Source organism: Marmota marmota, unplaced genomic scaffold (genome assembly GCF_001458135.2).
Source record: "Marmota marmota marmota unplaced genomic scaffold, marMar, whole genome shotgun sequence".
Lineage (NCBI taxonomy): Eukaryota > Metazoa > Chordata > Mammalia > Rodentia > Sciuridae > Marmota > Marmota marmota.
In genome coordinates, this window is record NW_025999991.1 from 9351089 (window position 1) to 9374484 (window position 23396).

At 56.8% G+C, this 23396-nt stretch overlaps 1 protein-coding gene across 4 annotated transcripts in view; it reads right to left on the minus strand.

Moving 5' to 3' along the window:
• Nucleotides 1–23396, minus strand: part of LOC107153995 (myelin basic protein) — a 79982-nt gene that overhangs the window by 46617 nt on the left and 9969 nt on the right. For all 4 annotated transcript variants that reach the window (XM_015499590.2, XM_048806673.1, XM_048806671.1 and 1 more), the window contains exon 2: nt 14602–14689. In XM_015499590.2, coding sequence (XP_015355076.2) covers nt 14602–14689 — 88 coding nt within the window. The remainder of the gene's footprint in view (nt 1–14601; nt 14690–23396) is intronic.

Consider the following 23396-nt stretch of genomic DNA (forward strand, 5'->3'; position numbering starts at 1 on the left):
AGTGGAGGGATATTCAGTGAAACTGTTAAAACCCCAGGATTTTCCTGATAAGGAGAAGGTGAGACCAGACAGTGGGAGTGCTGAGATGCCCCTACAAAAATGAGCTCAGGTAAAGCGTCTCCAGTCTGTCTGCTGCCTGCATGACTTCTGGATGTGCGCTGTTTTAGTTGAGAATGTGAACTAACTTTTCAAAAGTTTTTGTTTTCTCTTTTGTTACACATCTTGAGATAGTTTGTTACGACCAAATAAATACAAGACCGGCTCAGCCTCACCTACGAAGGACACCAGAGGGAAGAAGTGGAAACAGACTCTATTTTCATCTAGTGCACATGATACCTTTTGAGGTTTATTTGTGAAATTCTAACTTAATCACAATGAGGACTTAAAAATCCACTTTTACCTTCGATTCACGAACCCTGAGTGAATTGGCAATTTCACGAGGAAGCTGACGTAAGAAGAAATTCGAGATTTCTCTATTGTGAGAGTCAGTGACAAAGGGGTGCAGAGTGGAGGGAGCTGCGTGGCCACTGAAGGAGGACAGGGTCAGCGTGCCTGCTCACAGTTGGGGCAGGACTGTCCCAACGTCCCCTGCCAGCTTTGTCCCCGCAGTTCCACGAGACCCTCTCCCTGGCCAGCTCCTGCTCTGCTGGCACACGGACACCCCATGTCCCCCCATCCCTCCAGGCCCTGCGTGTGTCCTGCCCCCTGGCTGCGAGTTCTTCCCGCCACCCTTCCTGAGGCTGTCTGAATGCCAGCTCCCTGGAACAACTGTGTCATAGAGGGCAACTTCAGTGTCTCAGACCCCCAGCTGTGAGCTCCTCAGGACAGGTGCCTGTCCCACGTGCCCTGCAGTGCTGCAGTGCCCAGGACCAGACCAACCTGAGGGCCGCTCGTGGGGAGTGCTGTGCGAGAAGGGGTGCTGGGGGCTCCCAGGAGGCGGCGGCTAGGTGACCGGGAACGCAGGGCCTGGCCATGCGGGACCCTTCTGTGGCTCCCCAAGCCCTTGCCTCCTGGCGGAGCCCCCTCTAGAACATTTGGCCCCCTCTGCTGCACCATGTGACGCCGTGCCCTGAGCCCCTCCAGGTCACAGGCAGAGTCAGTGCCCTGCCCGGGACCTTCAGCCCTGACAGGCGGCAGACCTGCGTGGACCGTTCTCCCTGGCGGCCTTCCTGCGCCTCCCGACAGAGCTGCAGGCCCATCTGGAGGGAACTCGGGGCTCAGCCGCCCTTGCCTCCCCGACTCCAGCCTGGGCCTGGTGTCCCCTCACTCCCCCTGCACACAGCGGCCACAGTCCGCTGCTGCGTGAGCAAATGGTCAGGTCCAAAGTGCTTAAACACAGAGGAACCCACTGTCGGGGAGACCGCGGTGCAGTTGACAGCTGCACTATCTTCTCTTGGGAGTGTCCCTCGACAGAACTCGCTGGGGTGGCTCTGAGGGTGTGTGGGTGGGTGAGTGTGAGTGTGTGTGCGACAAGGTCCCCGGGACACTGATAAGTGGATAGATAACAGGACATCTCGGATACTCAGACTGAGGGTGGTTTTTCTAAGTAACCTCTTGTGTCTGAGGCTGACCTGTTGGAAAATAAGCATTAAGCTGGCCATTACGAAAGGGACATTGTGTTGCTTGGAGGAAATCAGGGCAAGACAATGGCAAAGGGACAGAGGCTCTGCTGCAGGCCCCTCGGTCTCCACGTAGATAAGCAGACCACGTGTCCACACACCAACTGATTGTCAATGAGCTGGTCATTTGGGTCGAGCACAGCTGCCAACCCACCTGGGCAGAGCCCGCCACCCAGCCCTTGCACCACCTGTCCAGGAGGAGTGCTGAAGGCCGCTCTCACTGGAGGCTGACGGTGGAGCACATGGTCTGGGGCTCTGGCCACCACCAGAACCAACACCATCACCACTACAGAGGTCACCCTTTTGTTTCTGCTAAGAAGAGTACCAAGTAACAGGGAGCTGCCCAGACATAGCCATAGGCAGCCAGGAGAAGAACAGAGCCTGCACACCACGGATGCTTTACCCCGGCAGCAGTGTAGGAGCACAGGGCGTTGACAGACGGCCCAGCAGCCAGCGGTGAGGTGGCTTCCTGGTGGATGGAGGTTTGTGCTGTGTGCAGAAGGCAGTGGGGCACCACACAGAGGGAGGTCGCCGCCCTCAGCCCTGCGCTCACACTGCTGACCACATGCGGTCTGATCAGTGGTGACATGACAGCCTAGAGGGACTTCAAGTCCCGGGAAGTCAGAGGTGTTGTCTACTCAGGCCCATCACCTTGGCTGTTCTGGAACATTCTCAGAGACGGAAGTCGGTGCCTCATAAGCCAGCTATCCGACTTCCCGGAGTGCCTCAGACCGCAGCCCACTCTTCTCCCCCACCTTGGGAACCTGCTGCCTGACTGCAGACAGCTGGCCCTGTAACACTCACTCAGCGGCAAGGAGGGTTGGGGTCCGGCCCGGGCATGTCGGCCTGGTTTCTGGGTGGTGGCTGGAGATCAGTGGGTCACTTTCTCAAACTGCTGCTGCACCAAAATCTCCTCCTTGCAAACCACCCCGCTCCCGGCACCTCCAGCCTGGGCAGCTATGGGTGAGGCTGGCAGACCGACCCGCTGTGTGAGGGGTGGGGCTGGGGGAGGCAGAGCCAGGCGGGCATCCTGCCACCGTACTCCTTAACATCTCCAGACCCCCAGCCTCCCATGGTGGCCGCCCTTCCTCCTGCACGGGGAGGCGGCCTGGAAGACGGGAGGGGAGCGGCTGGGTTGGCCGAGGGGGCTTCCACCCAGGACCAGCCACTGGGGGGCAGGAAAGGCCATCTCTGCAGCCACAGAATGGCACCGACTCCACAGTGTGGGAGGAGTGAATTCCACAGTCAAAGAGACTTTTACCTTTTTAGGAAGGACGTTTCATAAACACCCCAATGCAAATAATAGAGAAACCAGCGTTCCCATGAACAACCCCTTCCCTGAACACAGCGGGAAAGGAGAAAGCAGGCACTGCTGGGCATGTGCCCAAGGGAATCGAGCACCTGCGCCCGGGCAGGCCCCGCACCAAGGCCCACCACAGCTGGGTCCGCAGCAGCAAGCGGAGACGCCTCCGGATACAGAAGTAAGGACAGAGGCTCTGCCAGGTCGGGAGAGGAAACCTCAGTCCCACATGTGCTGGGCACAGAGCCGAGCGGCGGCCACGGGAGGAGCAGTCCCTGATCACTGCCACTCACCGCCCCTGTGGGTGATGCCGGGGGCAAGAAATGGCTCCCTGAACATTGGCAGAACGAGGACATGTTATTTCAAAATATAAAAAGAAACCTCACACCTGGACTCAGAGGAGGCGGCTTTCTGCACAGGCGCAGCTCCACAGCGCAGCACAGCCTCAGGGCTGCACCCGCAGGGCCTGGTCTCAGGGTGACACCCCCATGGGCCAGAGGTGCTGCTGCGTGGGTCACGTGTGCCAGTGTGTGTGTCTGTGTGATTGTGTGAATGCAAATGAGTACAAGAGAGTGACTGTGTTAACGTGTGAATGTGTGTGAAAGAGCGAGTGAGTGGGAGTGTGTGCATGTGTGAATGTGTGACAGTGTGTGTTGGTGTGTTCATGTGTGACTGCCAGGGTGTGTTCATGTGTGAATGTGTTAAGGAGTTTGTGTGTGAGTGTGTTCATGTGTGTTAAGAGTGAGAGTGTGGAGGGAGTGTCCTCATGTGTCAACGGGTGTGGATGAGAATGCGAGTCTGGGAACGTGAGCAGGCGTGTCCTCGTGTCCAGTGCTGTGTGAAAGAGCGCGTGTGGGTCCAGTGCTGTGTGAAAGAGCGCGTGTGGGTCCAGTGCTGTTTCTCTGGGGCTGCGGCAGTGGTGGCTTTCTGAAGATGGACAGCGTCTCCAGTGCCCGGCTCCCCAGGCACTGCAGGGGTGTGAGCGTTAGTGTGAGGAGGGCCCAGCCAGGCAGCTGCCTGACCTCCTGGCCAGCCTGAGCCACCTCCAGGGAGCCCGGCCGCCCTGCCTCTCACCCAACAGGCCTCCAGAACCAGGCTCCAGGGACGGGAGCGCCGGTCCCATTCACCCGCAGCATCTTTGCTTCTTCCTGAAGATGCCAAGAAAAACAGCACACGGACGAGTATTTACGCCATTTCAATAGCAGAATTTCAGGTGGAGGCAACTTCAGGTAAAATAGGTAAAACTCACCCAGCTAGGCACCGCCCCTGCTGTTAGAGACACACACAGCCGGGAAGGGGAGTGCACCCTAGGATGTGATGCCAAACGCCACGTCTAGCCTTGCATTAACAGCAGGCAGGGAGCGCAAGTCAGCCTCCACATTCGGATCTCAGTGCCTAAGTCACGTCAAGTTTCTTAGTGTTCCCTTGCTGGTGAGTGACTGGGCATCTCTAACTTGCCTTTTCCTCCATAATGATTCTTTTACATATTTTAAAAGTCCACCCACCACTGTGGACGGGGCTCAGCTTGTTAGCTGGTGGGTAGACACTAATGCGTGGTCCCTTCAGAGCTGGGGACATCTGGTCTCCAGGGAGGGGGCTCAGGGTCCAGAGGCCTCAGCGACAGGAGGGTGGAGGTGGGCAGCTCCGGGGAAGGGGCTGAGCTAGGTCCTCTGCACTGACCTCTGAGGTCACCCAGTGCTTGGGGCTCTCCCAGGGCTCTTCCGGGCAGGGCAGAGAGATTTGGGGTGACAATCACTGACATTTTCTTGGTACATCAAATTAAAAACCCTCCGAGGAGAAAAACAGGTGGCATGAACAGGAAAGCCGCGCGTGCCAGGCGTCGGCGCTGATCTGAGGCCCCGCGCCCCTGAGCGCGAGCAGCAGGCCTCGGCTTCCTCCTCAACGCCGCTGCTGCCCACTCACAGCATGCTTTGGTGGAAGTGAGGCCACTGCCCAAGGCTCAGGTAAGAAAGCAGGGGTACGCCCAGTTCTCAGTTATGAAGTGGGGCCAAGCCTCGTCTGACCGAGATGCTCCTCTGGAAGTGAATTGGGGTGCAGGAGGGACTGGCTGGGAGACAGGCTGAGCCGCTGCACTGACGGCATGCCTCTAAGGGGGGGGCCTCACGTGGACGATGCCACGTCCAGACTCTTGGTTCTCAAGGAACAAGGATGACCCCATGGCACACTGCAGTGACAACTTCAGGCTGGGAGGGGGCAGAAGCAGAAATACTGACTTTTGCTGGTGGAGAACAGATGGAGGTGCTTTCCTATTGGAATGAGACTCAACAGGCTGGAAGGATCAAGGGAATCGTGGTGGGGAATGCGGGTCCCCGGAGGGGCCCCGGGAGCCAGGAGGTCTCTGAGCATCCTGGGCTGGTTCACGCCGCCCTCTCACTGGCCGAAGCCCATCACATCTGCTCTTTGTGCCATTGTGAGGTCTGTATTCCTCTTTGTTCTAGAAATCTTCTAGCAGTCCTATTGTGCTCTGCTGACCCTAAGTGACTCTTGGTGGCAGGCTGCATTTTGAAGGCCACGCTCTGCTACAGCAGAAGCACAGGAAGGTCCCACTTAGGCTCCTGCAGCTACGACCTTCTGGAGTGAGCCTCAGGGACACAGCCCAGGCTCTGAGGAGTGGCTGGCCAGCTCCACCTGGAGTGCCTGCTGGTCCTCGGCCGCATGCTGGCGGGAACCCGTGGCTCCCTGGGGGAGTGCTCTGTGGCCGGGAAGGCCCTGGCCCAGCCACTGCCTTGCTCCTTGCTGGCAGCAGGACTCCCTCAGTGTGTGTAGACCACACTGCCCTCCAGACACGTCCCCCCTCAGTGTGTAGACCACACTGCCCTCCAGACACGTCCCCCCTCAGCGTGGGAGACCACACTTCCCTCCAGACACGTCCCCCCTCAGCGTGGGAGACCACAATGCCCTCCAGACATGTCCCCGGCACTGCCTTCTGATTATTTTGAGCTGTGCTCTCCTGTGCAGAAGAGCTGGAGAATGTGGGGGCCCACCCTAGGCACAATCGCACAACTCTTCCTCTAGAGTTAAAAATGGGGGACACCAGTGTCCTGCTAGGAGGAGGCCTGAAAGACGCTAGCAGGGGCTGCTCTGCGGTGACAGGCTAGCGGGCTGCCTCAGAAGCAGGAGGAATCATGCTGTGTTGCGCATCTCCAGGGAGGTCGGCACCAAGCGGCCCACTGTGCGGAGCCCAGGAGCAGATCCCACAGCAGATCCCCTGCCCGGCCCTGGGGTGGCCTGGTGAGCGAGCTGCAGACTTGGCAGAGCCCAGCTCCTCTCAGCCCCAGGCAGCCATGCGAGGACAGCGCTGTCGGGTGTTCTCCCCAGGACTGGTAGTGGTTTCACCTGACGTAGAAGTACGTGTGACAGCGTGGTCTAACTTGGCCAGCAGCTGCAAACTCTGTGGGCAGCCATCTTAATGTAAATGCTGGAATGCGAGTGGCCTTGGACACTCCCGATTTCACAGAATACCAGCACTCCCTGAGCCAGAGACGTATTTCCTACCGCATCAGCACTTACACACGTGTGCAAGTGTGCATCCCTGCAGTGCACACATGCCCGTGCTCACGTGTACACGCCACACGCTGCTGCACATCGCATACTCAGCTGCGGCCAGAGCCGGAGCATCTCACAGGGAGGGTGCTGGGAACAGGCTTTGGTGCTCTGTGGGTGCTGCTGCAGTCTGCAGGGGCTGAGTTAGACAGAGGTGAGGAGTGGGCAGCAGGGAAAAGGTGCCCTTGGCCACTCACTCATGAGCTCAGCGTCGAGGAGGTTTCTGCATGAGCCAGGCCCCCTTCTAGAGCTGGGGCTTGTCAGTGAGTAACACAGACCACTGTGCCTGGTCCTCCAGAGTGGCGCCTGTTCCATTACGAGTGCCCACCCTCTGTGTATCTGTGCGCCCACCCCAGGGCCCTATGATAGCTTTGAGCAGTGGACCTGGAGGGAAGTGATGAAGGCCACCCAGCAGAGGTGCCTTCCTCTGCCCCTCTTCCTGGACCCTCCCCGCTCTGCCCCCTGAGCCACCGGGGTCTCTGAGTCATGCCGGGTGGGTGGAGAAGTGCCCTACCCTCACGGGGCTGTGACAGCAGAGGTGACCACAGGGCGCCTCTGGGACTGAGGAGTTCTCCTGGAGCAGGCCCCGCTCACTGTCCTACCGCGCATACTGCTCAGTGGGATACATCACAGGGAGGGGGACACGGGGTGAAGACTGGCGTGTGGGAGCTCACTGGTGGTGTCGGGAAGAGCGTCCCAGCAGGAGGGTGCTGCAGGAGCATGAGGAGGTGTCAGGGGGACACCCAGGGCAGCGGGGCTGAGAGCAACTCTGGGTGGCCCCTGGAGTCCCTGAACACCAGGCATTAGTTGGCCTGCAGAGAGGCGGCAATGAAGGTCCACACCGCCAGAAGGGCCCTTCCTACTCAAGGCCTGTCATGGCCTACACATCAGGTGCCCCTGAAAGATCACGTGTGAGACTTTGCAACAAAGTCCAGAGGTGAGAGGACGGTCCCGAGAGCCTCCCCGGCCAGCCATTACTCCCCCACAGGGGCTAGCTGGGCGGTCACGTGGGCAGGCAGGTGCGCCTGGAGAGGCAGGTCCTTGGAAGGGTACCTCGGGGTACACACTTGGTTCCTGTTGAGCAGAGTGTTCTCTGTGCCACGTTCCCAGACACCTTCCTCCACCACACACTCCACCATGACGGCCACCTCGCCTGGGCCTCGAGGAACAGCACCAGCTGTCTACAGACTGAGGCATTGGAACCGTGAGCCCCCAAATCAACCTTTTCTCCTCTAAAATTGTCCTTGTCAGGTCCATTGGTCACAGCAGCTGACTAAAACAGCACACTTCTGGGTTGAAGAAGAATTTTACGTGGGTAATGGCAGCGAATTTCTAGTTTGGAAGCTGAGTTCATGCGCCAGGATGTGTTAGACACAATACAATTTGTAAACCAAACGTCAAAAAGACGATTTCTCACCAGGCAGGTTGGCACACGCCTGTAATCCTAGCAGCTTGGGAGGCTGAGGCAGGAGGATTGAGAGTTCAAAACCAGCTTCAGCAAAAGCGAGGCGCTAAGCAGCTCAGTGAGACCCTGTCTCTAGATAAAATACAAAAAAGGGCTCAGTGGTTGAGTGCCCCTGAGTTCAATCCCAGTACCCTGGTCCAAAAAAAGACATTTCTCACGGAAAGTCCTTAGAAACAAAGTTTAAACAAAAGTTCAAAGATTTTTTTTTTTAATGCCACTTGAAAATTCTTAGGGAAAGTATTTGACTGAGGCAGATAGCATTTTGCAAACGTGTCCAGAGCACCACCTCTGGCGTCCAGGCTTTGCAAGGACTCTCCATGGGGAAGGGCACCCACTTCTCCATGCTTGATGTCCCCCTGTAGGGGGTGGCAGGACGGATGGCTGGTGCTGCAGGTTGGGGCAGGACAGATGCCTGGTGCTGCAGGCTGGGGCAGGACAGGAGGTGGCTCCTCTCGGGTTCTGCCCCCTGGACACTCACAGGAAGGCCGGCAGGACCATGGCACACACTCTGGACAATAGCCTGACTGGGCCACGTCCACCATGTGCAGCTTGCCAGTGGACGCAAGGGGTGAAGTCCAGCCCACGGCACAGGTCACAGGTTGCTGGGTGCTCAGAGGAGCAGGGTAAGCTGCCTGCCCTGCTGGTGAGGCGAGGCTGGATTCAGGAGCAGAAGCAACATTGTCACTTGAAGAGACCAGAGGGTGCGTGAACTTGGTATGAAGCCGTAAGTGGCGCCAAAGTCATTTTAATCCCTTACAAGATTAGAGGCCAGGTCACAAACTCAAGCAGGTCACCCTGACAACCCTGATGAGGGAGAAGAATGCACTGGCATGGGGAACCAGGGACCTGGTCCCCTAAACACCAGCCCAGTGCAGTGTCCTGAGCCAACTGCGCCAGGTTGCCACTGTTAGAAGTGCCCTCCTAAACTTTCATGTGCAAGTGTCTGATTTTTTAATGACAAAATCAAAATCAAAAGAAAAAAACCTTCTCCCCCTGGACACAGCAGAGCTGGCCGGGGGCCGACTCCTGCGCACCCTCCAGCTCGCTCCCTCTGGGTGCCACCTAGACGGAACAGCCTCACCAGGACACCCCTGGGACCCCAGAGCTCTGTGGAAAGACCAAGGTGGGAGAGACAAGCCCGGCCCCACGGCAGAACAGCGGGAACTGAGAGGAGCCAGGCAGGACAGTCAGGACACTGACCACCCCAGTGAAGGGGTGGGACAGAGGACCAGAACACCAGAGGAAGCAGGGATACAGTCACGTCAGGGGATTGCCCTTTAATCACCAGATAATCTAAACTCTGCCAAGGACTGACTTTGGATTTAATTAAATTAAGTTTTAAAATGAGGATGTACGTAAACACGGTGGCATTCTTAAAAACGGGGGGGAGGGTGGTCAGGAGGAAAGACGCCCAGGAAGAAGAGGGCACCCATTGTCTGGAGGAGCTTCAGGGCTGGACCCCGGTGCGTGGCCAGTGACAAGTACACCCGCCTCCCAGGGCAGCCAGGGGCCCAGTGTGGAGCGGGACGCGGGTGCCACCTGGAGGCACTTCCTTGTGGAAGGAGAAGGGTGTTATACGAGCCGAGGAAGTCACGTTGGGGCTGGGGACGCAGCTCAGTCAGTGGAGCCCTGGCCTCGCATCACAAGACCCTGGGTTCAGGGCCTTGTTAAGAAATCAAATTTAAGAATGTGATAAACCCAGGGGGTAGAGGGTGAGTGGAACGAGGAACCCCCTAGGCCTGCTCTTTCAGTTTTAAAAATCTTTTTTCACTGGAAAGCCAAACCTGCCAAAAAACAATGACCCCAGATGCGCTGTGAAGGTCAGCCCCCTCCTTGGCCACCCTTCCCTGCCCTGGCCTTGTCCTGGAAAAGGTCCCTCCTTCTCTCCCTGTGGCCTCCCCCAAGCCTCAGGGCCTCTTTTTGAAGGGTTTGTCACCTGCTAGGATGCATCTTGCTACTCCATGTCTTGGTGATCGCTGATCCAGCACTTGAAGAAGATGAATGGAAGTTACGGCTTCCTCCACCTGCTTTGCAGAAAGGGGCTCCTTCCCACCTTCGGCCGCCCGACATGGTGTGCTTCCCACGTGCCCCTCCACATCCTGCTGAGTCTCCTCTCGGCTCAGTCCCGAAAGCACCCCCCCCCCCCCCCGCCCCGGAATGCTGCACGGGCCCTGCCAGGTGCTCAAGACCCAGGGGGAGCCCTTGCTGAACCTGCACTAACGTCACCTCAAGGCACATGAGCACCAGGCCGCCACAGTCACGACTCAACAGTCAATGGTGCCACTCATCGGGACACTCTGTGGGCCGGTGACGATGGGATGTGAGCCCTAGACGTGACTGAGCCCATCGCAGGCGCGTGAAATACTCATGAGTGGGACAGGAGTCTGGCTGAAAGCTGCATAAATGTCAGCATCCTGCCAAGTGGCCGGCCTGCTCCTCACAGAGCCCTGTGACAATACTCAAGTGCAGGTGGAAACCAGTTTGGTGCAGGCAAAGGCAGGTGCAAGCACATGGAGGTGCGGTCCCTTTACAGGGGGCCTGGGTGGAGCCAGCCCTCTCTCATCCTTCTCCTGGGACCTGCTGCTCCCTCATGGGACCGTATGGGAGGTCCCTCCAGGGCCAGGAGCACTGGGCATGGCCTCCCGGTCCTTCCTGTAGCAGGGACCTGGGCCTCTGTGCCAGGGACACCCAGCCAGCCTGGCTCAGGAGAGGGCCTGCGTACCTGCGGTCCTGCCCCTGGGCCAGCCAGGCCTGTGGTCAGCGTACCTCACCTTTCAGTGCTCAGACCTGTGCGGCATCGCTGGCCTTGACTGAGGTTTGTCACAGTAAAGGGCCTTACGCAACGAATCTCTGCATTTGCTACGAAACCTCTGTGAGGCCCCCGAGTACCACGTGACTCTGCCTCTGATAAAACTCTAAACAGGAAACAAATCTTAGAATTTGTTAAACCAAGCTCGGCATGCTTCAAAAAGCCCGCGTACTGTCCCTGTGAGAAGAGTGGCTCCTGTTCATGAACGCCGCCCGGGGCCCCGCGTCTTGCCTCTGTGCAGGCACCGACCCCCCACTGCTCACAGGCAGCCCCCAGGAGCCCCTCTCACAGTGCAGAAGCCAAGACACAAAAAGACAAGTGAACTGCCAAGCCCAGCAGCTGCAGGCCTCTCCTGTCTGGGGAGGCCCTGCTCCTCCCGGGGGGCAGCGGGCAGCTCTCAGCCAAGGTGGAGTTCAGCTGCAACACGTCGTCGTGGTCCTTCTGAACTTGACCTGGGTGTCACCCTCGCAGAAACACCTCACTGTTTGCTTGAGCGTCTCCTTAGTGTAAGCTCACCCACGCTCTGGGAGATGCAGAGGGACACAGGGGGACCAACAGGATTCTGAGACGGATGCTCCTCTTGCTCAGCATCACACCCAGCCCTGTCTCCAGGGCTGAGAATGGACAGGGTTCCCAGGCTCTCAGCAGACTGTCGTAGGGACACCTGGCTTAGCCACGTGAACTGCTGCTCGCGGCAGGGAAAGGTGAGGCCTCGTGGACGAGCCCTCCAGACCTGTGACGCTGGTCATTGAACTTGCTGTGACCAAGGCCAGGAGCGCTCAGCCTTTCAGCTCAAGACTTTCCGACCCGTCTGGGAGGAACCGGTCCCTTCTAAAGGGCAGTGGCGCCCTCTGTTGTTGGCTCCTCTGCATTGTGGGTGTGAGGAGAGCTGAGACTGGGCGGGTGATTGGAGAGCTCCTGAGGGGGTGGTGGGACCCTGCTGCCTTCCGTCCGCATGGTCTTCAATGACGAGGACGGCGTGTGCCGGGTGTGTGGTGTGTGGTCTCACACAGCTCCGTAAAAGGCCCACTGCAAAATAACCTGGTTCCCCAAAGTTTGGACAGATGTGGTCTCTAGGTCACTGTGCCCGAGACGTTTCCTTCCTCCTTGTGGAATGAGGCAAACAGAGCTGTCTGAGCAGAACGACAGGCGGATTTGAATCGTGCTGCTATTTGCTCAGCTCTGAGGTGACCTTCAGCAGGACTTTTACCAGGAGACGAAGTCCCCACGACCTGAATGTGCAGCGCTAGGTCGGTGGTCAGCTCTCCCTTCCTTTGCGGAGACGCAGAGGGGCCTGCCTCATTTCAGTTGGGCACTGCGACTCTGAGCACCCCGGTGAGCTGCACGTAGCACACCTGTGGGGACGCAGCCTGGCCCGATTCCCTTCAGTCCTCCAGTCCAGCTCTCAGATGGGGACCCTCACACCTGGGAATCCGTTTCCTCTTGGCATTCCCAGAGGTCTTGGGCAGGGGGTGGGGGCTGCCCCGCAGTGGTCTGCTAGCTGAAGGATCGGGGCTTTTTCTTCCTTTTTCCTATCTCTGACCCCATTTTTCTGATGAAACGAAAAAAATTTACCAAGAGCTTAGAGAAGACTGTGACGTGGTTGCTGATGGCACACGGGCCTGCAGACGTCCCTGAGGCCTGCTTTCCTGCCCCACTTGTGAGCCCTCTGGCACGGAGAGGCCGTGTGAAGGGGTGGCTGCTGCTCTCAGCAGGAGCACACTCTGCACCACACACGCAGCCTGAGGAGATCCTGCTCACACTCTCTAATCACACAGCCCAGGTTAGCAGCTATCCGAGCTTCGTTTTTCTTGCCACTCTGCACCTTTAGACGAGTTCCTGTGGCTTCCAGTGAAGACATAGGAATGGGAGATGACCAAGTTCAAAGGCAGAAGACCAGCAGCTCAGAGCCTCTGGTTGGCACCACTGGGGAGTGTTGAGCAGATCATTGGGGTGAACAAGGCCCCCAGACCCACTGGCTCATGGCCAGGGGAACGGAGGACATCTGAGGCTGCAGGCCCCTGGGCTCCCCTGCACTGAGCCTACAGGGAATCGAGCACCAGCTACGCGCGTCAGGGAGGCGGCTCCATGGCCCAGGGCTGTAGGGTGTGACAAGCTGGGCTCTCCACAGTCCTAGGCCCTGGTGTCACAGTAAGCAGGAACAGAGCTGGCTTCTTCTCAGGTACACGCGGACCTGCGTGTGTGGAGAGACCGAGGAGCTGAGTGTCTCTGTGGCTCTCACGCTCAACCCCAGGCAGCACCTGTCCACACTGATGCTGGCAGGGCTCCGGGGGCTGCCATGAAACAGTGTCAGGACTCACAGGGTCTCCAGGGTCCCAGAAGAGGGTCTGCACAGGGCCCTTTTAAGTGACAACAGCGCACACACACACTTATGTCATGTGCAGGCCTATCTGTTGATGGCGACAGGATGGCTGCTGTAGTTACACCTAACCCTAAAGCCACTGCTAACGATAGAGATGTGTGTGCTTTACAAGGAACCCGGGTGGACGTTCGCCCTCCGCACTCCCACGAGGTCTCGGACACGTCTCTTCTGCGTACACTAGTTCCTTGTGCACCTGGAACATGAGTCAAGAGGCACTGAGGAGACTCGCTCTGCGACGTCTCGGGTGGGTTTACTCTGAACATGGCCAACACTTGGCGTCTCCGTCCAACAGAGACCGGGCCTGGCCCTGTGTATTCTGAAGTGTGGGCCACGGTGCCAGGGCACCCACGCTGCTGTCTCTGCCCTCTCCTCTGCCACTCTGCAATGGAAACCCACTCCCCAAGGGCAGTGCGTGTGCTCAGGAAAGCCCCCCCACAGTTCCCGTGACCACGGCAGCAGCAGCAGAGGTCAGCAGGGTTCCACGAAGCGAAGACTCCTCGTCCTCTGAGGGCCTTTCGGTGACGCGGTTTCCACGGAGGCTGAAGACACGGGGAAGGTGGCAATGACAGGCCACACTCAATGTGTGTTTTCTCAGAAGAACAAGTGCAGAAAAGAAGGGACTTGGAAAAAAGTCAGGAACAAGAGAACTGGGGTCGACTGACCTGCCTAAGAGGGAAAAGTAGAGAGACCTTGGCAATAACAGAGGCCAGGCAGGGCACGGCCAGGAGGCACGGGCCCTGAGTGTCTGCCCCATGGGCTGATGCTGCTTTACCCCCAGCAACTGGCTCCCCTTTCCCGTGGTGGCCTGGGAGCCCTGGGATCCAAGCACATGGATGCCGCCTGGTGTCTTCCCCGCAGGAGTAAGTGGGGACAGGAGGAGCCCCGCTCCAGGTCAGCCTCCTGCCTCCCGGGCACCCTGCGGTCCGCGGTAGGTCACCGGGCTTTGGCATCAGGAAGAAAGAAGGGATCCCACCACTTGGACACTCAGCAGATGAAAGCACACTCTTCACTCCTGGGGAGCAGGAAAGAGGAACACCCACACGTCCAGGCAACTGGGGCCCAGTGAGGCGCTACGGAAACGAACGCACCGCGGCCATGGCCGTTTCCCAACCGCCCGCGTCACTGCGGGGGGCCCGTGGGCCGCAGCTCCCCAGGATGGCACTTCCCGTCCTCCGCAGCTGTTTCAGACGGCACCCCTGGGCTTCCTAACGCCCACGCGCATGAGGATGAGAGAGAGAGGAGAAGCCCAGAGGCTCGGGGTCTGTGTGATGACAGGGCCAGAGAGGCAACCTAGACAGGACGAGGTCGCAGGTCACAGTGGTCACTGGGAGATCGGGAGGCCCGCTCTCCGTACCCCTTCTCAGCCCACGACTGTGCCAAGGGGAACAGGCCCAGGGTGGCCCCTGAGAAGGTGCGTGTGCTCCAGTGCCACCTGGGAGCCTGCCCAGGCCACGTACGTACCAAATACCTCGTTGTCTTCTGAGGACGCCTGGGCGAGCTCACCAAGATGCCTTCTCTTCCTGGGCTCTCCTCTGTGAGCTTCACCGTCCTGGAAGAGAGCACAACAGAATCCTTCAGCTGAGGAGCGCAGGGCGGGTTCCTCCGTGTTCTTTTTAGTTGATAATTGTGTTCTCACATCTGCCTGCAAGCAGCAAAGGGAGTCCTGCTTCAAGTTCTGCAGAGGATCTTTAATTCTGCCAGATTCTCTGCCTGAGCACGAGTTTCTCTTGGTGCCACTGATTGTCTTCGTATAAGAGCAGCTGAGTACCAGCCTGGATAAAGTGAACCAGCTGGGCCTCATCCCTTCCCCGGGGAGGGTGCCCATGGGGCAGGTGACATCCTGGGGCAGGACTGAGTCCTGGAATCTAGACGCTGGCTAACTAGAAGCCAGCTCCTTCTCTGGGGAGAGAAAACAGTGCTAGGTCCAGGGGCACCATGTTCCTGTGGGGCGCGGAGCTTCCCCTGCAGGGAGGTGGGCCGCGCCCCCTGCCTCCCCAGGGGCCGCCTGTCTGCTGTGTCTGGGACCCTGAGGCAGCAGGAGGGTGAGTCTGCTGGAGTGTAGAACGTTCAGGGCACGGTTTCAACACCACTGTAGGTGGCAGATAGGGCTCTGCTCCCTGTGTTTGTGCCTCAACTTGCTCAACTACTTTCTTGGGTGGTGCTGCACAGGAGCAGGAGCTCAGGCCTGTCACGGGCCGCCCCTCCCTCCCGGGAAGGTGCTACCCCTCCTTCAGGGCCTGCCCGCCTGAGCCTCCCAGGGCTGCACTGACTAGGCCCCTCCTGCTGTCTTCCCCTCAGGGCTCACACTGGCCGCTGCCTGACCTCTGCCCTTTGCCTGGGAGGAGGATGGGGTGCTGCATGTCCTGCCCAGGCTGCCCCCTGGCCATGCTGCGCGGCTCCCACCTTCCAGCCGCAGGAAGATCCGGTCAGCCTCCTGGGTGCCCCTCGGCCCCTCATCACCGACACTGCCTGGCCCATGTGCCTCCTCACAGCGCCCACGGGCAGGGCAGCTTCTGAAGCTAAGGGAGCCAAGGTGAACCTTTCCAGACCCGCCCAGCACCTCTGGGCAGCAACGTGGCCGCCCACCAGCTGCAGAGGCTCCCCGGGTCTCACTCGGACCTCTGCACTTACTTTGCTCTACTCTTTTCCAGACCAACCTCTCATCTCCTGAAGCCTCTAGCCCAGGACCCTGAGGTGTGCATGGCTTTGACTATACATTCTTCCCTTCTAGAGAGGGGGAAGGCACCGCCTTGAGTGAGACCTCAGGGTGCACACTCTGGTTGTGTATCAGCTGTGTGACCATGGGTGTGTCTCCTAGCCACTCTGTGCTTCAGGCTTCTCATCAATGAAAGGAAGGAGGTGTGAATACTGCTCAGCAAGGTCGTAATGAGGATAAAAGTTAGTGTTTCAAGGTGGGTAGGACATGCCTGGCCCATGGAAACTGCTGCTGTGTGTTTGCTAAGTGAAATGGAGATTCTAAGGAGAATCCTGAAAGGATTTGGTTGGGTGTCTCCCTGCACCTGGCGCCTGGCAGCGGGCGGCTCTTCCCAGCTCCTTCTTTCAAGGCCGGTTTCTCTGCTCTACTCTCCGATCAGGGAGATCTCGGTGTGCTGCGCCCTGTGGGCCAGGAGAGCAGCAAGTGGCCCCAGGGGGCCTGGAAAGTGGCACCCGGCACAACTTGGAGCTGCTCCTGCAGGGACACGCACTCCATCCACCCTGCCCCGTGGCCCAGCAGGGGACAGAGCTGCCACCCAGAGGCAGGTGCCAGCACTTGGGCTGGAGGGCAGAGTGCGGCTCGGGCGTCCTGGTCTGCTGTTCTCCTGTGTGCAGTTGGGCTGTGTCTGAAGCCAGTGCTGGTAAACCACCCGAAGGCAGCACACTGCCCGTCTCGGGAACTCCCCGGCCCTGCCCACCCCACACAGAGCCCGTAGCTGGACTGGAACACAACACGACTGACCTGTTCAGACGGGAGAACTCGCTGTGCTCACCTATGGCAGTGAGCACGCTGGGAGAGGAGGGAGGGCTCAGGCCTGGCCTGGATGACTCTCACGTCCTGCTGGAGACCAGGAGGCTCATTTGCAGAGCGCCCTGGCCTGTGGCACCTAACCTGTGGCACCTAACCACGGAGGCACTATGGACTACGGGCCAGGGCGCTCCATTGTCTCCAGGACAAAACACACGTGCAAGTCCCGCCACGGCCTGCTTCCCCAGAGAGCACTTCCTATGTGAGCCACCTCAATTCTGCCCAAGGTGAACAGAGTCGTTGCACTACCGCTTATTTAGATGCTACCCGACAAACCAGGCCCCAAGCTCACGAGCATACCATCATGTGCATACGTCATATGTTCTACCAAACGGAGCAACGGATCTTTCCTTTTTTGTTTTTCAGTTACTATTAATTCCCTTACTCCTGGGCTTTGGGATCTGGCTGGGGGCTTTCCCAATATGTTGCTCTTCCATTTTGGCTGAGCAGAGTGTGGCCCAAGACACTATGCTCCCTACACTCCCTCCAACTCCACAGTTAGCCATGAACTTTCACTCTCACCATAGGTTGAATTGTGTCCCTTGAAAGATATGTGCATGTCCTAACCCCTGGTATCTGGCAACATGACCTTATTTGGATATAGGTTCTTTGCAGCTGTCTGGCCCCCAAGTTAAGAGGGGGGTCAGAGTGGATAAGAGTGGGCCCTAAGCCAGCAGTCACTGTCCTTGTGAGAAGGAGACTTGGATGCAGACACGCGGCGGGGTGGGGGTTCTGTTGTGGCCACAGTAGTGCAGGCAGAGGGCTGCTGCGGTGCAGAGGCTGGGGGAGACCAGCCCTGCCCACAGTGGAGGCTAACTCCCGCCAAGTCGCCAGTGTCTCTGCAGGTTTGTTGCAGAAGCCACAGGAAACACAGCCCCCACAGTAGTGCAGACACTGGAGACGCTGACACCAACACGGAAAGATGTGGGGAGAAGAAAGGCTGGCTCTGGTGCCAAGGAATTTCTAGTCTCTGGATCTGCTAGAACCACAACAGGTTCATTTGTCTGTGAGTAGAGCAGGGGAGAGACTTCACTCGGCCTTGACCTCTAGTTTTCAAGGGGCAGCTTCCCAGGAGGTCAGCATGAACCCTATGCCTGATTCAGATGGACTCACAGACTGGCCTCCTCCAGCCTCCGGGAATGTCATGCACTTTCCTCCATCAGGACCGAGTGGGGGCAGCAAAGGAAAATACTGAGCCAGATGTACCACCCAGGCGCCAGCCACGACCCTGTGCAAGGACTCTGGTGGGTGCAGGAGGCCTGCTCAGCCTGGCACCCCTTTGTAACAGGACCATCTTCTAAACCCTGGGCATCCATGCCCTGGTGGTACTCCACCCGCTGCTTGAGATTTTCTATGTAGCAGAGCTATTTATGCACACAGCACAGATGCTCACACACATATGTACACATGTATTCACATGCACATGGGTACACACATGTATTCACACACAAGACACCCATGCACATATTTAAAAATTTTGGTACCCGGAATTGAACTCAGGGGCACTCAACCACTGAGCTACATCCTCAGTCCTGTTTTATTTATTTTATTTAGAGACAGGGTCTCACTGAGTTGCTTAGTGTCTTGCCATTGCTGAGGCTGGCTTTGAACTCGTGATCCTCCCATCTCAGCCTCCTGAACCATGGGGAATATAGGCGTGTACCACCGCACCCGGCTGGAGGTAGAATTTTTGTAGGAATGACACCAAAGATATTTCTGTAGAAAATTCTCAAAACTAACCAGAAAGGACCTGGGAGAGGAACAACACCTTGTGGTCATACTGTGAAAAATTCATCACCAAAGTTCTGATTCACTTCTCAGGAGAAGAAAGATGTTAAAATTTGTCCTTAAGTGACATTAATAAAGTGTATGTCACACTCTGAATCATCGCCACCACAAGCAGCTGTGGAAGAACATATGTGCAGGAGTGGATTCTGAGAATCTTAGAGCCCCCTGAGCTCCCAGAAATCAGCTCCCAGGGGGACCCAGACTCCAGGTCTGCAGCCAGGGCAGAATGCCCCTCGGTGTCCGAGTTTCAGGGGGTCCAGTACCTGAGACCCAAAATAACAGCCAAGTCGCTCAAAGGCCAGGGAACCACATGGGAGTCACAGACCAAGGTTTTCATGGACGGTGACCAGCTGCTGGGCCGAGTTTAGGCAGCACCACTCTGGATACAACAAATTGTGGGTCTTTAAAAAGAGTCTTGAGGAGGAAACAAACAGGAGAAGGCTCAGTGATAGAGCCTGCAAGGCTCCCCTCCTCCTCTGCAGATCCAGGGTGGGCCGGCAGGCTCCTCTATGGGCAGGCTGAGAACTCACTCACAGGAGCCTCTGATAGGAGGTCTCTGTCCCCCGCGCCCAGTGCTGGAACCCTGCTCCCTGGGGGTAGTGATGTGGCTGGTGGGGCTGCAGGTGGATGGGGTGGCTCCAGCCATCACACACACTGCCCCCCTGCCCTTGGTGCCTGGCCCCCCTGGGGGTGAGACAGCAGCACAAGATGGTGACGGAGCCAGCAGGTGTGGGTGGGTCCCCGGCGGCTCTGTCCCAGGTGAGCAGAGGTGGCTTGCTGTTCCTTACACACCAGCCCAGAGGAGGCCTGGAAACTCCTGGGGTGAAGAGCCACCATCCCTGCCCCCAGCCACAGGCTTCAGAGGGGGCCAAAGAAGACAGTCTCAGAGTGATTCTGGGGACACTGGCCTCTGGATGAGGGTTAAAGGCCTAAGGCTCTTTAGCTGAGAAGAGATGTCACCAGAGCACAGCCACCCCCAGGGCCCCAAGCTTGAAGGGATACAGAGCTGCTGCTCTGATGGGCGGATGGCACTGCCTGGGTAGGTGGCCGGCCACCTGGGTGGGGCAGTGGGGTCCAGGCCTGCGTCCACATCCATGGTGAAACGGCTCAGGGTGGGCCAGGAAGCTGAGCAGGTCAGTCTTCACCTCCGGGAACACATTGTATTCCAGGGAGCTGTGAGCTCTGAGTGAGAATCCTCCCTCTGCAGTCCTCTTTTTCAGAAGCAAATCACTCCTTGCACCTGGAGCACATTGAGGCTGGGCGGCCGGCTGGGCAGAGATCGAGGCTCTCTTCCAGACTCTCCAGGACCTCAGCTGCTCTGCAGCGGGCGGAGAAGCCACCTCTGCTCTCTGCAGGGCCCACTGGGCAGGCTCACAGGCAGCGCCCAGCCTCGCCTGCTGGTGTTCCTGTGGGTGGAGAGCCTCCCGCCATGTTGGACAGTCACGTCTGTGCTAACCTCAGGCTGGAACCCTACGGTACTGAAGCCTCAGCACAGGGCACCAACAGTGCTACAGGTTCACATCCATCACTCCGCATTTTTGTTCCTTCAGGGGGGAAAAAAAAAGAAAGAAAGCCCACGGTCTTGTTTTTGCTCCAGGCTGGGTCTGGATAAGTAACAAGACACCAGCAAGATGCTGACAGCTTTTAGGGTCAAAGCGAAGTCTACAAAGGAAAATGAACACCAGAAGCACATTCCATCTCCCAGCCCCTGCCCCCTGTGCAGCGGCAGGACAGGTGGGGCTGACCACCAAGAGCCAGGCCTCCCGTAGCACGGAGGCCGGTGGAGGGCAAGTCCCTGGTGGGCGTCGAGGCTCAGCAGCCGCTCCGGCCTCCATCTCACCAACGGCTAGAGGAGCCTGCAGCTGAGATGACCAGAACCTCTCCCTGCGAGGCAAACAGCCCTGGTTGGGAGCCACTGGTCGGCCAGGAGCAGTGCTGGAGGAGGCCAGGCCAGTCTGCTTCCTAGGACTTGGAGGAGGTAAGTTGTTCACAAAGGCACTTAAAACAGCGGCACTTCTTAAAGAAATCGATAGCAGGGGCAACAGGACAAGAGTCCGAGACTGACCAAAGGTGAGAAGCTCCTCTACCAGAAAAACAAGGCCACTAGCAAGGTCCTTAGATAGGACCCCGAAAGCATGAGCAACACCAGGTCATGCATAAGCAGAACCTCCTCAGGATTAAAACTTTCTCCAAATAGAACCAAGAGAGCAAAAAGACCACTCAGAGCAGGAGGGAACACGTAGAATCGCAAGTCTGACAAGGTCAAGTGCCCACAGTATGTAAAGAGCCCTCCAACTCAACAACAACAAGAAACCCAATTTAAAAAGATGAGCCAAGAACGTGAAGAGACATTTTCTCAGAGAAGACATACAAATGCCAATAAGCACATGACAGGAGGCTCAAGGTCTCCATCCATCAAGGAGATGCAGATCTCACTCCAGTAAGATTGGCAGCCATTATGAAGTCAAACAACAACAAGTGCTGGCGAGGATGTGGGGAAAAGGGTACACTTGTACATTGCTGGTGGGAATGCAAACTGGTGCGGCCAATTTGGAAAGCAGTATGGAGATTTCTGGGAAATCTGGGAATGGAGCCACCATTTGACCCAGCTATTGCCCTTCTCGGACTATTCCCTGAAGACCTTAAAAGAGCGTACTACAGGGACACTGCTACATCGATGTTCATAGCAGCACAATTCACAATCGCTAGACTGTGGAACCAACCCAGATGCCCTTCAATAGATGAATGGATAAAAAATGTGGCATTTATACACCATGGAGCATTACGCAGCACTAAAAAAATGACAAAATCATGGAATTTGCAGGGAAATGGATGGCACTAGAGCAGATTATGCTTAGTGAAGCTAGCCAATCCCTAAAAAACAAATACCAAATGTCTTCTTTGATATAATGAGAGCAACTAAGAACAGAGCAGGGAGGAAGAGCAGGAAGAAAAGATTAACATTAAACAGAGACATGAGGTGGGAGGCAAAGGGAGAGAAAAGGGAAATTGCATGGTAATGGAGGGAGACCCTCATTGTTATACAAAATTACATATAAGAGGTTGTGAGGGGAATGGGAAAATAAACAAGGAGAGAAATGAATTACAGTGGATGGGGTAGAGAGAGAAGATGGGAGGGGAGGGGAGGGGGGATAGTTGAGGATAGAAAAGGTAGCAGAATACAACAGTTACTAATAGGGCATTATGTAAAAATGTGGATGTGTAACCGATGTGATTCTGCAATCTGTATTTGGGGTAAAATTGGGAGTTCATAACCAACTTGAATCTAATGCATGAAAGATGATATGTCAAGAGCTTTGTAATGTTTTGAACAACCAATAATAAAAAAAAAGAGAGATGCAGATCAAACCCCAAGGAGCTCCTACTGCACCCCCAGGGTGGCTGGGATCAAGAAAGCTGAGAGCAAGGATGGTGGGTGGAGGTGTGGTGAACTGGAACCCTGGGACTGTGCTGGCAGGCACATCAGATGGTGCAGCCACTGTGGAAAATAGGCTGACAGTTCCGCAGAGCAGCACGCAGTCGCCCCATGACTCAGCGAGTCTATTCCTAGGTACACACGCCAGGAAGCAGAACATGCCCCAGGACAGGAGTGCACCCAGCTCCCTGCACAGGACCACAGCAGCCAAGGGGCAGAAACGACGCGAATGTCCACCAGCTGAAGGACGGACAGTTAGAACACAGGATGTTACTACAGGGCGTGCTGTGCAGCAGAAAGAGACACGAAGCTCTGACACACACCTCGACGTGGAGGAGCCCAACAGCACCATGCTTGGGGAAGGAAGGCAGCCGCGGAGCTGCCCAGATGCTCGCTCAGGGATGTCTCACGGGATCCAGACGGGTTGGTGGTGGCCGAGGGCCAGGGTGGGGGTAGCTGACCCCGAAGGGCACAGGTGCCCTCATGAGGCACACTGCTTTCTACCACGGCCCTGAGACAGCTGCACACATCTATGGCTATGTTAAAAACACTGCATCACACATGTTAAAGGGGCGAAGAGTATGGCGTTTGCATTCCACCTCAGTAAAGCTGCTTAAGAAGACGTGTGTAGGGCTGGGGGTGCAGCTCAGGGTTAGGGTGCTCGCTTAACCCTGTGCGCACCCTGGGCTCATCCCCGGTACTGCAGACCAAACAAAGCCACAGAGGGTGAGTCTGCAGGAAGGTAGATGGCATCGCCGGCGGCGGGGGGTGGGGGACACTGCAGGCAGCCCCTGAAGCCTCTTCCTGCAGGAAACAGCCCAGATCAGCAAGTGGCCCATTTAGCTACTTAGTTTTAAGGCACATTCTCCATGAGATCACGCTAGAGGGTGATTGAGATTGTAGTGATCTTCAAATAACAAATGCAAAGAAATGTGCTCAGGGTTGTATTCAAAGGTTGATTTTTAGAAGCCACACCAAAATAAATATTACCCAATGTCGCAGTGAAACTGCTTATCAAGGTCTGTTATGCAACTGGACCCTGGCTCCTATTTTAGGAACTCGGACACCTTGCCACTTACTGCATTTCGGCTGGCTATGTGGACAGGAGGATGGTCAGCCAGGAGGCACGGGGCAGAGGGAGCGATTCTGCTTGGCCCAGTGCTTTCGCTTTAAGAGCTCGATAATGCAGTACACTTAAAGTACACTTTAAGTACACTTAAAGCTAATTCATGGAAGGGCGTTCACTCATTTCAAAATATTCTACATTACTGAAAATGAAACAAGGCACAGGAAACTCCTGTCTTAGGTTGAAAGTGGATGCATTTCCTTTAGTTTAGATCATAAAATCATCCCTGCTTAATTTTCCTAACATTCTACTCTCTGCTTCATGTGATCTTTATTTAATTGCTTCCTGCAGTGCAGGTAACTCAGGGTGATAGGTCAGAGGCTTGGAGCAAGGCCTGTCTTTGCTAAAAGAGAAACATCAACACGTCAGAGCCCAGACGTGAT